Source organism: Zalophus californianus, chromosome 3, assembly GCF_009762305.2.
Source record: "Zalophus californianus isolate mZalCal1 chromosome 3, mZalCal1.pri.v2, whole genome shotgun sequence".
Classification (NCBI taxonomy): domain Eukaryota; kingdom Metazoa; phylum Chordata; class Mammalia; order Carnivora; family Otariidae; genus Zalophus; species Zalophus californianus.
The window spans coordinates 66920117-66945934 of record NC_045597.1 but is presented as its reverse complement, the minus strand read 5'-3'; the positions used below and the strand labels follow the sequence as shown (position 1 = coordinate 66945934).

The 25818-nt window shown below is 34.7% G+C and overlaps 1 protein-coding gene across 14 annotated transcripts in view; it reads left to right on the top strand.

The window, feature by feature from the left end:
- The window catches only part of NBEA (neurobeachin), a 680715-nt gene that overhangs the window by 196924 nt on the left and 457973 nt on the right, over nt 1-25818 (top strand). For all 14 annotated transcript variants that reach the window (XM_027588285.2, XM_027588293.2, XM_027588287.2 and 11 more), the window contains exons 18-23: nt 10603-10711; nt 16121-16202; nt 17075-17198; nt 17999-18191; nt 20328-21344; nt 23338-23555. In XM_027588285.2, coding sequence (XP_027444086.1) covers nt 10603-10711; nt 16121-16202; nt 17075-17198; nt 17999-18191; nt 20328-21344; nt 23338-23555 — 1743 coding nt within the window. The remainder of the gene's footprint in view (nt 1-10602; nt 10712-16120; nt 16203-17074; nt 17199-17998; nt 18192-20327; nt 21345-23337; nt 23556-25818) is intronic.

Here is a 25818-nt window from a genome sequence, read left to right as displayed (position 1 = left end):
CAAGTGCCTGGAATACAGGTTGTTAGATCCATACACTTTAATTGTCAGCTGAACTAGAGATAGGTTTGAAATCTATCATTAAAATTGAGAAGTCTGTTCCCAATAGTATATACAGCTACTCTTCCCTCCTGAGGATGGAACTTAAATCTCCTCTCCTTGAGTGTGAGATGGACTTACTGACTTGCTTCCAAAGGATAGTGAAACCTGGCAGTGATTTTCACTATTAATTAAGGCTAACATCAAGTCATACATCTTCCTGATATGATGTGATCAGAAAGGCATTTCATCTCTGTGGTATTCTTCTAAAAAAAATAACCCAATTCCAGTCCAGAGGAAACATCATACATCCCCAAATTGAGGGATATTCTACAAAACACTTGACCAGTACTCTTCAAAATTGTTGAAGGACGTGAAAAAAAAAAAAGGAGTGGGAAACTGCTGCAGATCAGAGGAGTTTAAGGAGCTATGATGACTAAATTTGAGGTAGTACTCTGGATTGGATCCTGAACAGAAAAAGGACATTAGGGAAAACTGGTAAAATATGAATAGAAGTCTATAGTATAGTTAATAATATTGTATCTGTGTTGATTTCTTAATTTTGACATATATATCATGATGAGAATAAGATATTAACCTATGGAGAAGCTGGGTGCATAATATATGAGAACTCTCTGTACTATCTTTTTAACTTTCCTGTAAATCTTAAAAATATCCAAAATAAAAAGCTACATAAAAGTGAGAAACTTGGGGCATCCCCAGTTAAGCATCCCAACTCTTGATTTCAGCTCAGGTCATGAAATTGAGGTCAATTTCAGGTCATGAAATTGAGCACCGCGTCAGGCTCTGTGCTCAGCGGGGAGTCTGCTTAAGATTCTCTCTCTCCCTCTGCCCCCCTAAAAAAATTGAGAACCCTAACTTGGATGTATGCTTGAGGAGAAAGCCAAACTTTGGAAGTGGTCTGATTACGGTTATCCTCAGAACAGAATCTAACAAATGATTCAGATAGATGACCAAAATGCCTAAATGGCTATCCTGCAATACGGTTATGATAATTTTAACTTGTACAAATTTTAAAACACATGTTATTGAATGTTCACTGTGGAAATAAAAATTCTGAACCAAGTATATTTGTCTGATGTCTTAACTTCAAACCCTGTAACTTCTGGGTGAATTCTCTATTTCTCTATTATTCACACTGTAAATAGATCAACTTACTATCTATAGTGTTAGCCTGTTATACATTGACAGTTGTTTAACCTAATGGTTTATTTCTTTTTGGACTAGTTGAATTAGTCCAGTTTTTCTGGCAGAACCAGTTGTCTGTTTACAAAAAGTAGTGATGTAGGTTCTGGGAGTATGAGAATTGGAAAGGAGTTTCCTTCCCGTCCATTCTCAACTCTAAGCTATTTGGCTTTCTTCAGGCAAATGTTGGTTCCTATGTGTATCTGGGGTAAGAACAGAGAAAATAAGATAACTGGTGCCGGGTTTTCTCTCCCATGGGAATGACAAGCAGCTGAAGGACTATGTTGGAAGCCTAAGGAAAAGACTAAAAAGCAGCAAATCTTGAGGGATCACTTTGCTCTGAAAGATCTCTGCCTCTTATTCTCTCTCCTCTGCACCCCCCTCCCTCCTGAGTAATGTTAACATTGACTTCTATGTAAGTGACCACCAGAAGGCCAAGAGGTACCTGAAATGATGGAATAAATCTGCCCTGTCCTTGAACTTGTGGGAGTATAGTGGCTTGGGATGCTGGCTCAGGACTTACAGCAAGCTAAGTTTTGTACTACAGATCAGTATACTTAAAAGGTCTTCTGCCTTACAACACCTGCAGGGATTCCATCACGTAAAAATCACAGCAGTGAGATCTGACCTTAACTGTGTAAAAATGAAAAATAACAACTCACTAAAGGCTAGTAACCAGAAACAGAAGATAAGGGAGAATCATCAAACTATGTACTCACTGAAAGAGAACTAGTGGTGGAGGCTATGGTGGAACCTTTGAATTTTATTTTTAGAAAGAGCAATTGAGATTCAAGTAGAGCACCAAAAATGATAATCTGCCTTGTTAGCTCATGATTTGTTTTCCAGTTTATCCAGATTAGTGGACTGGAAGTTCCCAAAGCATGGACCAAAAATATAAAGTGAAAGAAAAGATAAGGATATACACAATAGGAGACTAAATATGAGTAATAAGAATTCTTGAAGGAGAAAAATAATGGGTATAACAGGATATCCTGAAACACTTCTTACTACTAAAAATATATAAATTTTGGATATAATACAACAAAAATCCTTTCGGATGTATAGCTGAGCACACAAAAGTAGGTAAATTCTCATATGGCAAAAATGAAAACCAAGTATAATAGAACAAATAATTCTTAAGAAACAAGATAATATTAAACCATGCAGCTTTAAAAAATAATCAAAAGTAACTTCTGGAAATGAAAAGGTAGTAATTAAAATTAACAACTCCATGGTCATGTTAAACAGATTAGATAAAACTTAAGAATTGGTGCAGTGCCTGGGTGGCTCAGTCAGTTGGGTGTCTGACTCTTGATCTCAGGGTCGTGAGTTTGGGCCCCATGTTGTGCCTACTTAAAAAAATACGAATTGGTGAGCTGGAAGATAGAAACGAAGAAATTATGCAGAATGTAGCATCAAGAGACAGAGATAACAAATAAGATAGGAGGTTAAGAGATGAAAAAAAGAATGAAAGTTTTCATAGAATAAAATACCCGGGAATAAATTTAACCAGGGAGATAAAAGATCTATAAACTGAAAGCTGTAAAACATTGATGAAAAAATTGATTAAGAAATAGGAAGGTATTCTGTGAACAAAGATTGGAAGAATTGATATTGTTAAAATGTCCATACTACCCAAAGCAATCTCCAGATTCAGTGCAATCCTTATAAAAATTCCAATGGCATCTTTCACAGGAATACAACAAATAATCCTAAAATTTATGTGCAACCACAAAAGACCTCAAGGTGCCCAAAGCATGCCCCCTTATGAAGAAGAGGTCATGTAGTGCCAGGGTCCTGATGCTTCAGGGAATGTCTCTGCTGTGTGCTACTTGCTCTCTGTTATGTTTTGGCTGCTCTATCCTTTAGGCTAGTAATCTGCAGAGGCTCTCCTTGCCTCCTGTGGGCAGTGTTTGGTCTCTGGCCAGAATGTGGTGAATTTTAACTAGCTGTGCTCTGGTTTGATTGTAAAATAAGACCTGACATCAACTCCACCAGAACTGAGGTTCTTCAGAATTCACTGGTTGGGAGATATAATGTGGGCAGACATTTGTGCTGGTCTTCTGAGCTCCAGAGAGGCCTGCCTCAATGGGACTGAAGTAAGCTTGACTGAGAAGGACCCAAGTGTCCATCCATCAGCAGATGAATGGACAAAGAAGTTGTGGTGTATACACACACACACACACACACACACACACACACACACACACATACATACACAGTGGAATCTTATTCAGCCATAAAAAAGAATAAAATCTTGCCATTTGCAATGATATGGATGTAGCTAGACAATGTTATGCTAAGCGAAAGAAGTCAGTTGGAGAAAGACAAATATAGGATTTCACTCATGTGGAATTTAAGAGACAAAACAAATGAGCAAAAGGGAAAAAAGAGTCAAATTGTATTGCAAGGTTATAGTAATCAAACAGTATGGTTCTGGCTTAAAAACAGATGTGGATTAATGGAACAGAGTAGAGAAACCAGAAATAAACCCACATATATGTGGTCCATTAATTTATGACAAAGGAGTGGAGAATCTAGAATGGGGAAAGGACAGTCTCTTCAATAAATGGTATCAGTGGAACTGGACAGCCAAAATCAAAAGAATGAAATTGGACTCCTATTTTATATTATACACAAACATCAGTTCAAAAAGGATTAAAGACTTGAATGTAAGACTTGAAACCACAACACTCCTAGAAGAAAACACAGCAGTAAGCTCCTAGACATTGGTCTTAGCAATGAATTTTTGGATTTGACACCCAAAACAAAAGCAACAAAAGCCAAAATAAATAATCAAGACTACATCAAACTAAAAAGCTCTTGTACAGGAAAGAAAACAATCAATAAATGAAAAGGCAGCCTGCAGAATGGAAGAAAATACTTTCAAGTTATGTATCCGATGAAGGGTTAATACACAAAAGATTTTAAAAATTCATGCAACTCATATGAAAATAAACAATCTGATTAAAAATCATGGGGAGAAGATCTGAAGTTCCAAAGAAGACATACAAATGGCCAATAGTGAATGAAAAAGGTGCTTAGCATCACTAATCACCAAGAAAATGCAAATAAAAATCACAGTAGATAGATATCATCTCACAGCTTTCAGATGGCTGTCATCGAAAATACAAGAGATAACAAATGTTGGTAAGGTTATGGAGAGAAAGGGAACTTTTGTTCACTGTTGGTGTGAATATAAATTAGTTGCAGCCACTACGGAAAACGGTATGGAGTGTCCTCACAAAATTAAAAATAGAACTACCATACGATCCAGCCATTTTTCTTCTGGGTAGATATCCAAAGGGAAGCAAAAGCATTATCTCAAAGAGATATGTACACTTGTGTTCATTTCAACATTATTTACAAATAGCCAAGACATGGAAGAAACCTATGTATCCACATTTTCTTTACTCATCCATCTGTTGATGGACACATAGGTTGTTTTATATAATAAATAAACATATATATGTAATAGAATGTTATTCAACCACAAAAGGAGGAAATTCTGCCCTTTGCAACAACATGAGTGGATCCTGAGGGCATTATGTTGAGTGAATTAAGTCAGAGAAAAACAAATACTCTATGATCTCATGTGTAGAAACTAGAGAAACCAAACTCATAGAAACAGAACATAGAGGTGGCAAGTAGGGAATGTGGGGAATGGGTGAATGTAGTCAAAAGGTACAAACTGTGAGTTATAAGACAAATAAGTTCTGGGGATATAATGTACAGCATAGCATGGTGACTATAGTTAACAATATTGTATATTTGAAAGTTGCTGAGAGAGTAGATCTTAGAAGTTCTCATCACAGGAAAAACATTTTGTATCTGTGTGGTAATGATGTTAACTCACCTTATAGTGGTAGTCATTTTGCAGTTTATACCTATATCAAATCATTATGTTGTATACCTTAAACTACTGCAATGTTATATGTTAGTCATATCTGAATAAAACTGGGGGTGGAAACAAGTTGATAGGCAGTTATAACAAATGTACCTGTCTGTGGGTGAATGTTGGTAGTTAGAGGAAGCCACAAGTACATGACATATATGGGGCTAGGGGATATATGGGAACTCTCTGTACTTGCTGCTCAGTTTTGCTATACACCTAAAACTACCCTTAAAAAATCTATTTAAAAGAGTATGTGTGGTGGATAAACAGAGGGAAATAAGAAAGTGTTTTCCATAGTGGCTGCAACTAATTTATATTCATACCAACTGTGAACAAAAGTTCCCTTTCTTTCCATATCCTTACCACATTTGTTTTTCATAAGAAAAATTTTTACCTGTATGTTGGGGGTGGGGACTGTGAACGATGGTATGAGTTGAATGTGAAACCTTTCTGTATATTTTTATGTTATTTTTAACAAGGTAAACATTATTTATTTTTAAAGCTAAATGATAAAAATTGGTAGATCAGTATTTAATTAAACTAACATAAGCTTTAACACAAAAAAGTTAATGAGGCTAAAGAGGGGTACCATATAAGGAAAAAGGTACAATTCACCAGGAAGAGAAAATAATTTCAAATGCATTTATACATAACAGCATAGGGGAGGTATAGAAAGCAAAATTGACTAAATTTGAAATAGAAATCAAAGTGGTTTAGAGATTTTAACATACTCTTTTTAAAAGAGCAATCACAAAAAAACTTCACAGTATAAATTTGTACAGAAAATCCAGTGGCTTGATTCATATATACATTCTCTTCAAACACACACAAAACTGGAAAAATTGTCAATTGAAGCCATAAAATTGTCCAAAAATTTAAATTATTGTCATAATGACTTCTCGCCCATAGTGCAATTATGCAAGAAATCAATGATAAAAATTGACCTAAGACAATGGAAATGCAAAATTTTAAATAACCCATAACAAAAAATTATTGTGCATACATTACAAAATGCTTAGAGTCAAAAATATTGAAAATTTTGTACATTTACACTTCTGAGAGTTGGCCTAAGTGGTAGTGGAGGCAACTTACAGCCATAAATATTTTTTATTTTATTTTATTTTTTATTTTTTATTTTATTTTGTATTGTTTTTAAAGAGAGAGAACACACACATACAAGCAAGGGGAGGAGCAGGGAGAGAGGGAGAGAGAATCTCAAGCAGACTCCCTGCTGAGTGCAGAGCCTGATGCAGGGCTCCATCTCAAAACCTTGAGAACATGACCTGAGCTGAAACCAAGAGTTGGACACTTAACTGACTGGGCCACTGTGGCACCCCTAGCCATAAATATTTATATTAAAAAAAGAAAGGTTTTTTTTTCCCTAGGTTTTATTTTATGCTGACTGTAAGGATAGTTTAATATCAGAATATCCTTTAATTATGATCTCTTTATTAACACATTAAAGAATAGCTATGCAATTACACTAATGGATACAAAATTTTGGGTAAAATTAAATACCCATTCATCATAAGAATTCTTAGGAAACCAGGAACAGATGATTTCTTTAACCTGATAAGGTATATCTACTGGAAACTTACCATAGTCCTATTTAGTAGTAAAATATTAGAAGCATTCCCTTTCAATAAATAATAATTAATGAAAGTCTATTTACACCCCCCCGTTCAAGATCATAATTGAACAATTTATTGACATTCATAGAACAGTCCACCTAAAGTTAGCAAATGGCTCTCAAGTATAAAATATATTATGGGCTGGACTATAAAACATAAGACAAGTTTCTATAAATTAAAAAGAATTGAGATCAAACAAAATATTTGACCACAACAAAATTAAATTAAAAATCAACAGCAGAAAGAGATTTGATAAATTGCCTGATATTTGGAAAGTAGACAATACATTTCTAAGAACCCCTAGGTCAAAAAAGACTCACAAAGAAAAATAGAAAATGGTTTGATTTGAATAAAACCACAACATAGAACATACAACCAGAACATATAACAACTTCCTGAATTCCCATGCATTGCTGATAGGAATATAAAATACTCCAGCCATGTTCCATAAGAGTTTTCTGATTTCTTAAAAATGTAACACTTTCTGCATACCCTAGCATTTCCATGCTTGAGTATCCACTCAAGGGAAATGACACCATATGTTCAGACCTATAATTGTGCATGGACGTTCTTAATACCATTATCCATGATAGTTCAAAACTGGAAATAATCCAAAATTCCATCATTGGTGAATGGAGAAAGTATCATATATCCATACAATGAAAATACTAGTGCACAATTAAAAGGAAACAAACTACTGATGCATACTATGACATTAATGAGTCCTAAAAATCATTATGGTGAATGAAAGAGGCCTGATGCAGAAGACTACATATTAAATGATTACATTTATATGAAATATCCAGAATGCAGATTAGTAGATTACATTGGAGTAGTGATGGGAGTGGGGAGTGACTACAAATAGGCACAAGGGAACTTTTTAGGGTAATGAAAATATTCAAAACTGGAAATTGATGATGATTACATCACTCTATAAAGTTTTTAAGAAATTACTAAATTATATACTTATAAAATATGAATTTTATGTTTACATTGGTGAGTGAAGCTGCTGGTAAAGTGTGTTTATGTTTTGATGGTGGAAGTATGAATGTACATATGTTTGGAGGTCATCATAAATTGTCAAGTCTCATAAAATTAAATATAAAAGCTTTTAACACCCATCATTTCAGTTACAAGAATTTATTCTAAGGAAATAGTAATGGATATACTCAAAGATTTACCTATAAGGGCAAAATTTTGTTGATGGTAGAAAGAAATTGGAAATAGCAAAATGCCAACAGTAGTGAATGGATATATTATGCTGCATACTTACTATATTTAATGATTGAATATTCAAGATAGGATATATTCTTGATTTACAGGAAAAAAGCTATAAATTACCTATGTAGAATTATTTTCATTGTATTGATACCATGTATATTTGTCATCTATATTTATATGCATAGTAATGCATCTAGAAGAACACAAACTGTTACTTTATAATGATTTTCTCTGGGTTATGGAATTATGGGTCTCTTTTACCTTTTTCTTCTTCCAACATATGGTCTGAGTTTGTTATAAAATATTTTTTGACCATCCAGAAGAAAAGCTGGGTTGTTTTGTGAAGAAGAAAATTGGAGTCTGTTTTCATTGGAATGTTTAGTAAGCTAATAAATGTGTAATGTGTATGAGATTAAACGGTTACCCTTTTTTAAAAAAGATTACATTCTTAATTCAAGTGGACAGAAATCCTATAAAATTCAAAGGTGCGCAAATTGGCACTAAAAGCCTGAAGTCTGTTTAGGTCTTAAAGTTAAGTAGGGTCAAGATGTTAGTTTGTCTCATATATGCCCTATTGAAGCCTTTCAGAGCTGAATGCATAGAGTTAGGTCTTTCATTAGAGATTCTGTGGGAAACAAAATCATGTGATTCATAGCACAGCCACACTCTGCCTGAGATAATGGATGGCATTTTTGGCTATCTATTGACTGCTGTGCAGCAAAATTTATTGGTAAACATTGTTTTAAAGCAAACTGCAGGAGGAAGCTGACCTATCTCTTCTCTGATATATGCAGATCATTCTTCACGTTCCCTCACCCCCCACCCCACAGCCTAGAATATAACTGCTCTGTAAACATTTACATCTGGGAGGTAATCACGAGGGCATGAATTTCCTTAGTAGTTGAAACTGTACTGGTGCAGGTAAGAGATTACTGTAAATTCCTAATTAGACTATTCTACATAGCCTAATTTGGATAACTTTTACCAGCTTCATGTATCAGAGAGATATATTAAGGGATACACTCTGGCTTTTTTTTTTCTTTCTTGATTAGGAGCAAATGAAAGTTTCAGTCCTCCCTGCCTTGGATGTAGCTTGAATTGCAAGAGACTTAAAGCCTTCCCTCTATAATCCCATAGTATCCATTAGTCCTGGTTTATTTTCTAATGACCCGTTGACTTTTTAAATCTTATTTATTAAGTGTTTTGCAAACACAGCCACAAGAAACCTAACCTTTGGGTTTAGGTTATTTTGCTGTTTCCCTCCCTGGACTGAGGAGGATTAGGTGAGGGGAGACAGCTGCCCTGTGTCTTTTGTAGTGCAGTGTGGACCTTGGAGGCTGATGTTAGAAGAGAGGATTTCCAGGTGAGCAGTATCCACATAAATGGTTCATTATTTGATTTCTGTATTAATTAAGGTAACAATGGCTGCTCTAACAGACAAACAATGAAATTTTACTTATTGAACTAGTAGTTTCTTTCTTGTTCACTGAAAATCTAAATGTGTGTTCCTCAACAGGCAATTTTCTTGCAAGCTGTCATTTAGAGACCCAGGCTACTGCTACCATCTTGTGCCTCCCTGTCTTCATCATGTGGCTCCTGTGTTTCTGCCTTGGGGAAAGAGCATGAAAGACATGCATGAGTGCTATTCTGTTGACCTGGCCTGAAAATGGCTCATGACTTTCCTGCTCACATTCCACTGGCTAAAACTCAGTTAAATGGTCACACCTGGCTGTAATAGAGGCTTGAATTAATAGTATAGTTGTGGACTCAGGAAGAAAAGAATAAGAATTGGTGAATACTAGTCAGTTTATATCATAGATCTGAACAGGGAACAATAGAAAATCAAGGTGATAGATGAAACATCTTGGGTTGAGAGCCAAGAAGATCAGATCTTGAATTCTAAGACAGTGACACAAATGAGAGGCATATAGCAATTCCCTGAGCTAGAACCAAGTGTTGCAGAAAGCCTTGAGTAGAGCCTTCTATCCTATTAATGGATTTGGTGGGGGTGGTGGGTGGGGGGAAACAGTTAAATGAGCCAATAGTAAATAACTAAGAAAGTTTTTTGTTTTTTCTCTTTGTTTGGCTTTAAATCCAATGGCAGACCACAAATACAAGCAATAATGAGTCCCCTTTACTTCTGTTGAATTATTTTGCTGTGTAATCCCAACATCAAACTGGAGTACTCACTTTTAGCTATAATTTTAAATTCTTGATATTAAAGTTTATCATAGATTATTTTATAGACTTTAAATTTAGATATAAAGGACTTAAAAATTCTGTGGTCTATCTTAGGGGAAACCAGTAGTTTTAACCTAATAAAAATAACTCCTACATAGTAAGAAATTTGAAAATAATAGCTGTCCACACTTATATAATCTATAACTTGTATATTTCACATTTTATTTGAGAAGTGTTTAAATAGTATTTTTGTAACTTTAGAAGATAGCTGTGGTGTAAACTTATTTTTTTTGTAGATGGAAGTTAGTAAAAATAATTACCTCTGTGATTCTGTATCTGCTTAATAGATTGTACTTTCTTATCCCAAAGTCATGTCATTAGAAAATCCAATGTATTTCATAGTATTTTGTTTTTTTCCCCCTTTTTCTCCAGGAGAAAAGTGGAAATTATGCATACTCATAGTCTTTTCACTCTTCTTGGAGAAAGGCTGATGTTGCATACAAACACTGTGACTGTCACCACATACAACACACTTTATGAGGTAAAAATAAAAAAATGTGTGATGACAATTTAAAATGTATCTAGTGGGAAACCTATGTAACTGGGATCAGTAGTTGGTCAATTAATCAAAAAGCCAGTAATTTTTTTTAAATGAACACATACTTACATTTTAAAATTTTATTTTAAAACATATCCATGTACATTTATTTGCCAATCTTTTTGTGTTGGTCCAAGGACTTTTCTTTGAGTATGGGTTGGCTGATTGACTTGTGCGGAGTTTTTCTCACATGAATCACACCCATTATGTATTATATGCTAGTTTTCTCCCCGCCCTCCGCCGATTGTCTCCTATGCAATAACCAACAGTAACCTAGAGTTGATAGTGGGGTAAATTGTAGGTAAAAATTATTTGTAAAAGTGCTATCAGGAAGAAGCTTTAGATCTCATCATTTCAATTCAGAAATTCTTTTCTCACCATTTCTAACAGATGGCCATATAGCTTGGGCTCAGTATTTTCTGTGAAATGCAGGAAGCCAAATGTTCATTATAGCTGGGAGGGCAAACTTTTCTGGTAAAGGGCCAGGTAATAGGTATTTTAGGCTTTCTGGTAGTCTTAGTTTGTCTGGGCTGTAACAGAATACTATACACTGGGTGGCTTATAAATAACAGAAATTTCCATCAGTTCTTGATGCTAGCAAGTGCAGGATCAAGGCAGTGGCAGATTTGGTGTCTGGTGAGGCCTCACTTCATGGTTCATCAACCATCTTTTCACTATGCCCTCACATGGCAGAAGTGTTAAGGGAGTTCTTAGGTTTCTTTCCTGTGGGCTCTGTGGCCCTACACACCACCTAAAAAGCCCCACATCTCCTAACCATCACACCGGGGATTAGATTTCAATACAGGAATTTGTGGGGACACAAACCTTCAGTCTGTAGCAGCAGGCTGGGTGGTGTCTCTGAAACTACTCAGCTCTGCAGCTGTGACTCAGAAGCAGCTATAGACAGCATGAACCAAATGGGGTGCTGTCCAATAAAACTGAATTGTATCTGTTTACAAAAACAGATGGTATCCGGAATAATACTTTGACCCCAGATCTGTCACATTACTTCACTAGCTGTTATATTCATCTTTTTTCTGTTTCATATTATCATCAGTAAATTTAAGAATGGCTGCTTTTTAGATAAATTAAAAAAACTCTTTTGGCTACTCTCATTTCTAAGCTTAATATTGCAACTTTCAGTCTGTCATTCCTCTAATTACATGATTTATAAACTTACCCTTCAGAACACAGCTTTTGTCAGTAAGAGTAGTTTTTTAATATTGCTCCAATATTTGTCCTACAGAACTGAATAAGCAGAACTGAATAGAAAGACCTACCGTATGCAAAGCATCTTGATACCAATATTATATTTCCCTAATAATCGTAACTATTTTGGGGGCATATTTCCTGTGACAGTCACTTTTAGTGTAAATACTTTATATACATTATCTCAGATCCTTACAACAACTCTCTGAAACTGTTTTTTGTTGTTGTTGTTGCCTTTTTAAACAGACAAACTGAGAATCACAGGTTAAACAATTTGTTCTATGTCTCACCACTAATAAATGGTCATAAAATAGGCAGATTTCATAGTATGTGTGCATAAGGCAAAAAACGTCAAAATCTACCTTCAGTGGACGTTAAAGTCCTCTGAATAAAAACCTTGCTATGGTATCAGATTAGAGCTCTATCTGGGTTTTTGTATTGATTTTCTTAGACTAATCCCTCTAGTTAATGATTCCTATACATGTTTTTTAAGTCATTTTTTGCCTACATTTTTGACCCTCTGCTTGTTTTAACCAATTAGAGCAGAAAGTCTTTGTAGTCAGTGAAACGTTATATTAAAATAAGAATGTAGCATAACAATATATGTTGAATTTGAAAACATTATGTACCCTTAACCTTAAAGAAAATGTCCTGTGTGTATATACATATATATGTATTTCTATTAGTCAATAGCAAGTGCAGCAGCATTTTTACCTACCATCTATACTCATTAGCACTTTCTGAGTATCCAGATTTTAGTCTCTAATGATATTCTATAAAACTAAGCTGTTGCTGATTCCATGTCTTAGTTGGAGAAAGTCTGGATAAGTTTGGGTCTCCTGATCCTGGATGTTGGATGTTGCAAATGAAGGAACTAACTTACAAGGTCTCTGACCAATTTGGCAATAATATGTACTTTTAAAGTAGAATAATAATCATGGTTTCTCAGAGTCCATAGTCTGAGAAACAAACTGAGGGTTCTAGAGGGGGGGGGGGGTGGGGGGATGGGTTAGCCTGGTGATGGGTATTAAAGAGGGCACATACTGCATGGAGCACTGGGTGTTTTATGAAAACAATGAATCATGGAACACTACATCAAAAACTAATGATGTAATGTATGGTGATTAACATAACATAATAATAAAGAGTCAGACGCTTAAAAAATAATCATGGTTAATTGGAAAGATGGACTGAATTAATTATGATACTCTGAAAAGAAAAATTAAGTATAAAAAATAAAAAAAGAAAGATGGTTATGATATGATTGGATAGTACTGTTGATCCCATAAAAAAGTAGAAAGTGTGTTCAACATAAGATTTAATACTGCTAACAAACCAAATTATGTTATCAGACAGAATGGTGGATGATTAATTCTAGACCACCAAAGTTAAAATATTGCACCGTTTTGGATGGTGGCATCTGGTTGCCAAAAATTAACACTCATGTGATAGTTTTGAACTTAATTCTCATTAACATAGTATGTGAAATTTAACTATAAAAAGAAAACTCAGCCTCAAAACCTGCATCATGAGTTTGATTCCCCTTATGAGCATCATCCAGGGCTTGCACCCCTGGCAAGAAGCATTTGGTTGATAATCTTCAGTTTGAAAGCTCTTTTTACTTTCATTTTCTGTTTTGGTTTGAGGAAATTACCTTAACCCCAAACAACATGTCAAAATAAGTATCATTACAACTGTAGAAAAATATAAAATCAAGTACAGAAATAATAAAGAACTATGTCAAACCTATGGTTTTGGTAATGATATTTTAGAATATGAGGTTTTTGCAAAGTTTTTAGAAGACCAATTAATTTCTGTGTTACTGTGATCTTTAAAATTCTACATGTGATAATGCCAATAATAGGATAAGCAACAGCATTAAAGGACAAAGTGAGTTAGACCTTTTGGCAGTATATATCAGACAACATTGTATAAAAGATATAAAGATGACTATAGAACACTTAAAATGTGGCTAGTGTGAATTGAGATGTGCTCTGAGGGTTAAGTACATTTTGGATTTCATGTCCATATGTGGCTGTGTACCTTTTGTACTATTTTGTTTTTGTAGGGGCTGGGGTTACTTCCTATGCATATCTCTAATCAGTACCAGTTAAACTTCCATGGCCCATCTTGAATCATCCTTTCATTAAAATGTTTACATCTATATTCATCTCTCCTTATTTCATATCTCATTATTTCCCTCTCCCTTTTAAAAACTCACATAGGTTCTTAATGACAATCTACTGTATTTATTATTTAGCAGGATCATGTATTTATGCCTGTCTCTGGAGTATTAATTAATTGATTCTTGAAATATAGTTCCACCTAGCACCTAGCAACTATGTTTCTCATTCCAAACATGTAGCAGAGTGTGGACACATAAATGGCTCTTAATAAATACATGCTGGATTGAGTTTCTAAATATGTATTGGTAATTTAAAAAAGCTCATATTGATAGTATTCAAAACACTTTTCACATATAGAGCCTTACTTATTTATCTTCCTAGCAGTTCTGGTAGATAGGCAAGGCAATTATTACCCTCATCTTTAGAAGTTCAAATAGGGACTTAAGGAGGACAATATAAAATTGTAGATTCTTTGAGATTAGTTTTGTTTTCTGTATAATGAGATTTCTTCTTTTTGGGGTGAGAAAGTTTTGACTATTGTCTATCATGGAAAAGTATGGCCTAGTCTTTTCCAAGCTTGTCTGCAGTTATTTTGCATCTATTGGTAACCAGAATTTTAGGGATTTTGTCCACTCGGCTGTAGGTCCACACCAGTGCTTTTTTGGGCAGATCGGTGGGAAAACATCTTGTAAGCATATGGCAACCACTGAATGTCCTTTAGCATTTTCAGATTCTTTGGGTTTTCAGAGAAATTTCTGTCCGATGTGTCAGCTCAGTCTGATGAGTGGTGCATGTCTGTAGTGTTCTGTTCAGAAAATTCTGAGGCACTGTTTAGTATTAACAACAAAGTGTTTAGTGAAAGTAAAGGTCTTATGCCCTATATTTATCATTTTAATAATAGGTTAGTTTTTATTTCAAGTCAATACCTTTTTGATAAACATTCCTAATATATAATAAGTCAGTTTCCTATCTTCTTCTTTTTCTTCTTTTTTCTCAAGTCTGAGCAGAAAGATCAGAAAAATGCCACTGCTGGTGGATGTCATGGTCTTTTTCTAATCAAATGGGATCATCTCTGGCTCATGATTACTTTCTCCATCCCCAACTTTTACAAAATAGCTATGTACAACAAGCTCTCAACTAACTTTTATGTTTTATGCACAGATTTTGTACCTTACTTTAGGTTGAACTAAAAGTTTCATTCAGAACTTAGTATGTTAAGTTAAACAGGAAATTAAATCACTAGTATAAAATTCCATCTTTAATAAGTATAGTCCCACTGGATTTTTTTACATATACAAGAATAGAGGTATACACAGTGAACAGTCATAGTATCCATTATTTATATATAATTCAGTTATCCATTCTTAAATTTCACAAATGTTTGAGTACTGGCACTATGTCAGGCACTGTGCTGATTGCTGGGAATATAACAGTAAAAAAGATGTGTAAGAATCCAGCACTCATAGAGACTGAAAAATTAGAAAACCGTTTTCGAATTCTGTTTTTCATTTGGTCAACTTTTTGTCATTTTTGTTATTGGAAAAAGTTTAAAGAAAAACTCATGGGTAAATGACGAGCCACATATTTAATAAAGATTTTTCCCTTGTCACACTTCATTTTGAAGTTAGAACCCAGGCTCAGACATTTTTTTTTATTTACTTATTTTCTAAGTTTTTTTTTATTAATGATGACATAAAGAGTCATGTTTACAATTCATAATGTAAGTATGTTATGAATGTACACTGTGAAGGTATTTCAAACAGAATAAATTTTTGGATTTCCTAAATAATCCTTCCTCCTAAAGATATTGGTTCTTTTTTGTCTTTATCCATAATAAACAAAATTTGAAAACTAAAGAGTTAAAGAGTTTAGAAGTATGTGGAATGACTGGAAGACCCTTGAGAAGAGGATTTCATTTTATTTTGACAGAATTGACAGTTTTTGCAGATTCTTTGTATATTTTGAAATTATGATTTAAATTATTTTCTAAATGAAATTCAAATTCTTCATCTTTCAGATCTTGACAGAGCAAGTATGTACTCAAGTTGTACACAAACCACATCCAGAGCCAGATTCTACAGTGAAAATTCAGAATCCAAGTAAGCAAACAGCAATTCTTTTTATACTCCCCATGCTGTACTTTTCATCCCTGTGACTTACTTATTTTGTAACTGGAAGTATGTACCTCTTAATTCCCTTCACCCATCTCATTGCCCATCTCCCTACCCCCATCTCCCCTGACAGCCACCAGTCTGTTCTCTGTATTTATGAGTCCGTTTATATTTATTTGTTTTGTTTTTTAGATTCCACACGTAAGTGAAATCATATGGTATTTGACTTTTTTCACTTAGCACAGTACCCTCTAGGTCCATCCATGTTGTTGCAAAAGGCAAGATCTCATTCTTTTTTATGACTGAGTAATATTCTACTGTGTATATATACTACATCTTTATTTATCTGCCAGTGGACACTTAGGTTGGTTCAATATCTTGGCTATTATAAATAATGTTGTAGTGAACATAGAGGTACATGTATCATTTAGAATTAGTGTTTTCATCTTCTTTGGGTCAGTACCCAGTAGTGGAATTATCGGATCATAATGATAATTCTATTTTAAATTTTTTGAGGACCCTTCATACTGTTTTCTACAGTGGCTGCACCAAGTTACATTCTCACCAGCAGTGCATGAGAGTTCCCTTTTCTCCACATCCTCACCAACACTTGTTATTTCTTATTTTTTTGATACTAGCCGAACAGAAATTCTTTATTGTAATGTAGTAGTATTGTGGTAACATGGAAAACTAAATCAAAACTTTTCATAACCATCTTAATCATTATGGTGATTACCATAGTTCATGGTACTTTTAACTCACCTACCATAAGGCTAAGTTGAAAATGAGTAAAACTTTTTGAGTGGAAGATATGATGCAGTTATAAATCTTGACCTCTTTTTTTTGTTGTTCATTTACAGTGATTCTTAAGGTGGTGGCAACTCTGTTAAAAAATTCTACACCAAGTGCAGAACTTATGGAAGTTCGTCGTTTATTTTTATCTGACATGATAAAACTTTTCAGTAACAGCCGTGAAAATAGAAGGTAAGCAGTTTCAATACCATAATAAAACTTTATTCCATAATTATTTTCTCTCCCTTACCTTCAATCTCTTTCAAAACATTTTTCAAATCTTTCCCGTATTGCTAAATAATTGTAATTATCAGAAAAGGCATTTTATGTTTCTTTGATACAATCTACATTCATTATATTTGTATTTATTTTTATGTTTTTATTTGATTATGTGAGTATTATATTTTAATCGTTTCTGTGAATATACATATTCACAAACCCTTATTTAAAATTCATCATTCCTTTTGGTGACACCCATCTATTATAATCATGTTGGATTTGCTCATATTCATCTATGCTTTTCTCAGTTTTTGTCTGTAACTGATTGTTGTCATGCATTTTCGAGCTGGTTAGCTCGAAATCTTTACCTGAATCTTTAATTTCACAAATATTTATTGAGTGGTATGTATAAAGTACTGTGCTGCGCAGGTTATCTTAGTATATAGTCTTGGTACAATTTAGTGGGGAAGATAAAACAGTGATTAATATATAATGTATTAAGTGCATTGTGAGTGGTACATATGATGAGGGAGTAGAGAAACAGTAGCTATATCTGACTAGGAGAGTTAGGAAACCAATTTGAAATGATAATTTGGATTTTTCCAGGTAGAAAAATGGGAGAAAATCATTCCAGGTATAGAATATAGAATGTGCAGAATGACTGTGCATCTTGCTTTATCTAGGTCAGATCATATTTTCACTCTTTATCTAAATTTCAAAATAGTAAATTCTAATATAAACTAGGTATTTTTAATGAGTTTTTTTCCCACTAGATGCTTACTGCAGTGTTCAGTGTGGCAGGATTGGATGTTTTCTCTTGGCTATATCAATCCTAAAAATTCTGAGGAACAGAAGATTACCGAGATGGTCTACAATATCTTCCGGATTCTGTTGTATCATGCAATAAAATATGAATGGGGAGGATGGAGAGTCTGGGTGGATACGCTCTCAATAGCCCATTCCAAGGTAACAGATTTAGTATTTATCTGTTTCAGCTGTGGATTGAATGGCTGTAAACACTCATCTGGTGCCATCTTGTGGGCATTTTACATTATGGCCCATTCCTTTATCTCACCTTTCTCTCTTTTTTGTTTTTGGTTTTATTTTCTCTCTGTTCATAAACTGTTAGAGCATGAAATATTTTATAGATCATTTAATCAAAACTCCAGGTTTATGAATTATGAAATTTAGACCCCAGAAGTAACCCCACATATACTTTATAGCTTGAGTCTGAGTCAATAGCTCTTTTACCTAAAACATACCTACTGGTTCTTAAAAGAATATTTCATGAAATACACTCTGAAATATACATTTTAAGACTTTTTAAAAGTAGTCAGAAATTGCCTTTATTTCCAAGTGAATCATAATTAAGTGTTTAATGGTATTTTTAATTGCATTATCTTTTTAATTCTAAGAATCCATATATTTATATTTTTAAACGTTATCTGATCTTGGTAAGAGAAAGTAGTGGGTTAAAAGTAACAGTTGTGTAACATTAGATTCTGTAAGATTTCTCATTATGTGGTGTCATAGAAAAAGCATGGGTGCCAGGCGTTCGGCTTTTACTCCAGTCTATGCCACAATTCAGTTTTATGACTTTAGGAAATTCATTTAGTCCTTTTGTGCAGGGGTTAGAAACATGTTTTTTTTTTAATGTTTTTAAGATGTACAGATAGTAAATTTTTTAGGTCTTGGGAGCTGTACAGCCTCTGAAGCAATTATTTAATTCTGCCGTGTAGTGTGAAAATAGCCATAGGCAATATGTAAACAATTGATTATGGCTGTGTTCTCATAAAACTTTACTTGCCAAAAGAAGTGATAAGCAGATTTGGTTCATGGGCTATAGGTTGTCAGCCCCCACTTTTGGGACTTGATTTCCTCTTCTGTAAAATAAAGGGGTTTTGTATCAAGATAACCTCCAAAGGAAGGTTCCTCTCAACATAAAACTCTGTTATCATTTAAGTATAAGTCAGTATAATATGTGCCTATAAGGAAAGATTTTGAACTTTTTTATTTTCGATTTTATTTTTAGATTTTTTTAAAATTTATTTGAGAGAGAGTGAGTGAGAGAGAGAGAGAGAGCATGAGAGGGGGACCTGCTGAGCAGGGAGCCTGCCTAGGGGCTAGATCCCTTGACTCCAGGATCTTGACCTGAGGCTGAAGGCAGATACTTAACCAACTGAGTCACCCAGGTGCCCCTATTATTTTCAATTTTAGTAGAATTTTTTAATTTCTGTTAAAACTTACATTTTACAATATATTGACACCTTTTATCATTACCTTAACAAATTTTAAAGTAGTATTTTATAAGAAAAAACATCACATTTTTATGAAAAAATACATATAATTATTCTTTTTTTTTTAAAAGATTTTATTTATTTATTTGAGAGAGAGAGAGAAAAGGAGAGAGAGTGAGAGAGCACAAGCAGGGAGGAGAGGAAGAAGCGGGCTCCCTGCCGAGCAAGGAGCCTGTTGCAGGGCTCAATCCCAGGACCCCTGGGATCATAACCCGAGCCGAAGGCAGACGCTTAACTAACTGAGCCACCCAGGCGCCCCATCATAATTATTCTTAAACCAGTTTATATAAAGTAACCAATTACAGTAGCTTATATAAAGATAAAATTGTGATGTTTTAACAGTTTAAAAATGTATATATTTATAGATATGTGTGATTTTTTAAAAAAAATATTAGTTGTTGGAAGTAGGCACACATGTGAGTAATAGATGTGAAAACTGATATAGCAATAGTACTTTGAATATTACATATTATTAGCTGATTTTCTATTTTAGCTGAACTCAAATATGTAGAAGTTCAACTGGTATATTAGGTTAGAGTAACATTGAAATACTTGATCTAAAAGAAAAGATTACTGTACTTAAAACTTTAATGTTGTTAGTTTATAAGTCATCTAATAAATCATATCTATTTTTGATGATTATTTCCAGTTACTTAATGGAACTTATCTTAAAATTAATATGTTCTACATTTGAAATCTTAAAATTTTTGACACCATTTTTGCTTTGACCATAACTTTATTTGTATTTTTTTTCTTCTCGGTATGTATATAAAATGCCTTAATGTTTTCTTCACTTATTCCTAAGGTCACTTATGAAGCACATAAGGAATACCTAGCCAAAATGTATGAAGAATATCAGAGACAAGAGGAGGAAAACATTAAAAAGGGAAAAAAAGGGAATGTGAGCACTATCTCTGGTCTTTCATCACAGACTACAGGAGCAAAAGGTGGAATGGAAATTCGAGAGATAGAAGATCTTTCACAAAGCCAGAGTCCAGAAAGTGAGACAGATTACCCTGTCAGCACAGATACTAGAGACTTGCTCATGTCAACAAAAGTGTCAGATGATATTCTTGGAAATTCAGATAGACCGGGAAGTGGTGTACATGTGGAAGTGCATGATCTTTTAGTTGATATAAAAGCAGAGAAAGTAGAAGCAACAGAAGTAAAGCTTGATGATATGGATTTATCACCAGAGACTTTAGTAGGTGGAGAGAATGGTGCCCTTGTGGAGGTTGAATCTTTGTTGGATAATGTATATAGTGCTGCTGTTGAGAAACTCCAGAACAATGTACATGGAAGTGTTGGTATCATTAAAAAAAATGAAGAAAAGGATAATGGTCCATTGATAACATTAGCAGATGAGAAAGATGAACTTCCTAATAGTAGTACGTCATTTCTCTTTGATAAAATACCCAAACAGGAGGAGAAACTTCTTCCTGAACTTTCTAGCAATCACATTATTCCAAATATCCAGGATACACAAGTACATCTTGGTGTTAGTGATGATCTTGGATTGCTTGCTCACATGACTGGTAGTGTAGACTTGAGTTGTACATCAAGTATAATAGAAGAAAAAGAGTTCAAAATCCATACAACTTCAGATGGAATGAGCAGTATTTCTGAAAGAGACTTAGCGTCATCCTCTAAAGGGTTAGAGTATGCTGAAATGACCGCTACAACTCTGGAAACTGAGTCATCTGGTAGCAAAATTGTACCAAATATTGATGCAGGAAGTATAATTTCAGACACTGAGAGATCTGACGATGGCAAAGAATCAGGAAAGGAAATTCGAAAAATCCAGACCACTGCTACAACGCAAGTGAGTTACCCTACATGAGTTCTAAAAATGCATCGAACAGATAATGAGTTGATAGCACCACAGCAGTAAGAATCATTTCTTACCAGCTGCACCATGTTTATACTTAATTATGGTGCTATAGTAATTTATGGAATCAAATAGTGTGGTAGTATACATAAGAGACATTTAAAATACCTGGATTGTATTTCCAACTCTGCCACATTTTGTCTGTGTAACTTTGTTGAACCTCTTTGGGCCTTGAATTTCCTTAGACAGTACAAGAGGTTGTACTCGATTAAAATGTGACCTTTACGGGCTCTACCCATTCTAATAGCTTATGATTCTGTGGCTAAATTTACACATTTTGTACTCAAGATCTTCATTCTGAATACTTGATTAATTTTAACCTTTTAAAGCTTCACGCCCAACCTTGTTATGTGAATTATAGAAAAGAGGACTTAGAGCCCAGATTGAACAGATAAATGAAATGAAGGGTAAGGAGAAAGGGAATTGTTATTTATCAAGTGCCTACTATGTTCCAAGCACTGTGCCATATGTTTTCAGATTTAATCATCACAACCACCCTGTGAGGTAGGTAATATGGCTGAGAAAATGTGCAATTATTAGCAGTGAGAATTTTCTTTACAACCAGTTGGATAGGAATCTGTTATGAGAAAATTAAAGACTCTTAGGCCTGGCGGTGAGGAAACGTTAGTGCTGCAGTTCTGGCCTCACCAGAATAAAGCTAAAAATAGATGCTGTTTTCTGATATGAATTTTAATTGTGGAGCTTTGAGTTTTAAGACTTACTTCCTTATTTTCTAGGCTAAATTACCTTATGGTTAGGAGTTGAAAAATAATTTTACACTTAGTGATTTATTTTTGGTGTTTCTCCAGGTTTTCCATTCACCTTTTAATGTCCTCAAAGATAAAATTAACATGTTTCCTTTAGAATTATATTATAAAAAGTAAACCATACATTTCTGGTGTCTTTTTACTCTAGTAACAATATTAATAATATATTCTGTGTTGGAAAATAAAAACAGAAACAAACAAAAAGTATCTTCTTTGTATGGGGAAGGTATTTTTATTTTTTCTCTATTAACTGCCAGTTTCCATTTTGTGTGGCAGTTGCACCACAGTGATAACTGGAAGGGGTGTGGAGATACTGAATTAGGTAAAGACTTAAAGGAAAGCATGGTGCATTGTTTTTATTTATTTATTTATTTAAAGATTTTGATTTATTTATTTGACAGAGAGATAGGGAGAGCGGGAACACAAGCATGGGGGAGTGGGAGAGGGAGAAGCAGGCTTCCCACTGAGCAGGGAGCCGGATGCGGGGCTTGATCCCAGGACCCTGGGATCATGACCTGAGCCAAAGGCTGACGCTTAGCGACTGAGCCACCCAGGCGCCCCAGCATGGTGCATTGTTTATTGAACATGATAATCACTGGGCTTGCCTGGTTTTCACTTAGAGTTTGTAGGTATTTTCTGGTTTTCTAACTTACCAAATAAATATACTGTTTTTCTAAATTGAAGTATTGTGAGTGAAATAGACTTTGAGTTAACTTGAATCTATTCAAGTAATATTTTTTAATCTTGTGTTTCCAATTATAGTTAGTTGATGATATATATCCAGTACACTTCAGTGTGAGTTATATGCTCACTTTCCTAAGGAAGAAATGTGGTCTAATATGAAGACTCCATAAACAGGGGTAAAGAGGACTTGGTTTTCAATGTGAACTTTGGTGTTAGACCTGAGGTATTTGATTACCTTGCATAGTTTTTGAAACAGCAAAATAAAAGTAATTAACAGTAGCCTCTTCAGCTCAAAAAGGTTTCTGTCCAGGGAATCACCAGATGAATAATACATGTAAGATATATTAACCTACCGGAGTCATATGCAAAGCTTTACTCACTCACTCACTGGATTATACTTTGTTTTCTTTTTGAAACAAAAGAAATTTTGAAAATTTCTTTTGCAGTCTACAAAAGTTCACCTTTTCTTTCTCTAGGCTGTTCAGGGTCGGTCTATTACACAGCAAGACAGAGATCTCCGCGTCGATTTAGGATTTCGAGGAATGCCGATGACTGAGGAACAGCGGCGCCAGTTCAGCCCAGGCCCACGCACTACAATGTTCCGTATTCCTGAGTTTAAATGGTCTCCAATGCACCAGCGACTTCTCACCGATTTACTATTTGCGTTAGAAACAGATGTACATGTTTGGAGGAGGTAGAAATATTTCTTTTCTTAAATAAGGGAACTTTCACTGAAGAAAATGAGTATTTTAAATTAGTGACATCAGTTGATCCATAAAGGAATTATATCATTGAATAATCTCACAAATTGAATTTACTAAACGTAATCCAATATTGAAATTTTATATAGAAACTTGAATGTTTTCACAAAGGTTATAAGGCCTAGGGCTCAAGTCAAAAGGTGTCCAAGAATTTAGGCTTAAGACAATTAAAAAGCAAAATTTTGCCTATTCTATATATAAAAGAGATTTAGCAACCACAATGAAAAGTTTCAGTTTTGGTTCAAAGCTGTTTCCACAGTATTATTCTTCTTCTGTTAAAATTAATACCATATACTAAATATATTCTTGGTAATAAGATTATAACATATAGTGTTAAAATAGAATTTAAAATCACCTTACACCATCTATTTTTAGAGCCCTTACCCTTAAAGTAGTTAGTATCAGTTCATATATAATCACCTAAAGAAAACAGTCTAAATAAATTAAATCATCACTTAAGGAAAACAAAGTCTGCATAAATTAAATCATTACCTTGCCTCACTTTCAGTTAATTTTCTAATAGCAAATATGTGACAAATTAAGCAGTTATGAGAGTGCATCATTTATATGTGCATGCACATAAATTAGGAAGTTGATGGCTGTAACAGAGTACCCCACTGTCATTGACTTAAATAATCAGTGGCATGGTCTTCTCTGGACTGAAGGAGGCTTCTCCTGATTTTCCTTCTGAGGTTCAGGGTGGCTGATTCAGCTCCCAGCACCAGTTCAACATAGGAAACTTGCCCGAACGAGAAGGCAGGGGCTCTTCTTCCTCCTTCATCCCTTTCCTCATTCCTCCTCTTCCGTTTTGTCCTCTCCTTCCTCCTCCGCTCTCTCTTTTTTCTTCTCCCCATTTTCTTCTCCTCCTTCTCTGTTTCTTCCTCCTCCTCCTCTACTTTTTTCCCCTTCCCACTCCTTACCCTCCCCTCCTTTCTTTTCTAAAAGCAGCCCCTCAAGAAATCTCCCCTTTACGTCTCATGTGCCAGCAGTCAATCACCAGCAAAGGGGAATGGGATTATTAATAATGACTGTCCTTTATAGAGCAATACTGGTTAATAACCTAGTAGCTGGAATAAAGCTAGCCTTTCCTATACCTGATCTAGCTCAACAGTAGAACAAAATCTAGATTGTGTTAGCCGGGAAGAAGGAATAACTATTATGGAAAACAGTCAATGTCTGCCACAGAAAGTTTTTACTTCTAATTTTATTTGATCAGTTTGTCCTTAGGCTACTCATGTGATAGAAACAATGGTCTTTCCATTGCTAGTGTTGTTATTTGCTAAATTACCTAGGGATGCTAAATAAGGAAACTGGAATACAATGAAATACATTACTGTTAACATGACTATCAATGGAGATATATAGTGTAACTTATTAATTACAATATTAGTAGTCCCCAAATGAGAGATACTCAGCTTTCCTTCCTTTAACATATGATGGAAACATAACATATAATAGACACCATGTGTCTCTGTTCTCTTTCACGAGCTGTCATAAAATTCCCCAAACAGAATTTTACTTAATTTAATTTTTTAAAAGATTTTATTTTTATTTGAGAGAGAGAGCACGTGCACAAGCAGGAGAGGGGAGAGGGGCAGAGGGAGAGGGAGAGGAAGAAGCAGATTCCCCGCTGAGCAGGGAGCCTTATGCAGGGCCCATCCCAGGACCCTGAGATCATAACCTGAGCTGAAGGCAGATGCTTAACCGACTGAACCACCCAGGTGATCCTAATTTAATTTTTTAAAAGATAGCACTTATTTTTAGGATTGGGCAAACATCTTGACATCTAAGATGTCATAGATGATAGTTTACAATTGTAAAGAGTGAGAATCATTGACTTAAAATTGATCATGCTAAAGATTATCAGCTAAAGAAGAAGAACTGATATCTGGCCTTCCATTCAGTTGCTGATGCTTTTTCTTCAGAGAATTTATCCTTAACCAAACAGTGTTAGATAAGCATGTTCTCTCGTCTTGCCACCTGACATCATGTGATATGAAAAGAAGCATGACGAATTCTTTTTGCTATCAGTAAGATACATCATGAGCAATGGAAGGTCTTTTTCTTATTGTAAATATTGTGAACATTATTTAACTTCACACACAGAGAGAAGAAAGTGGCCACAGCCCTCCTAGTGAACTAATGCTGAGTCCTTGGAGTGAATGATGCCTCAGTTGGTTTCACTGTCTTCTTGAC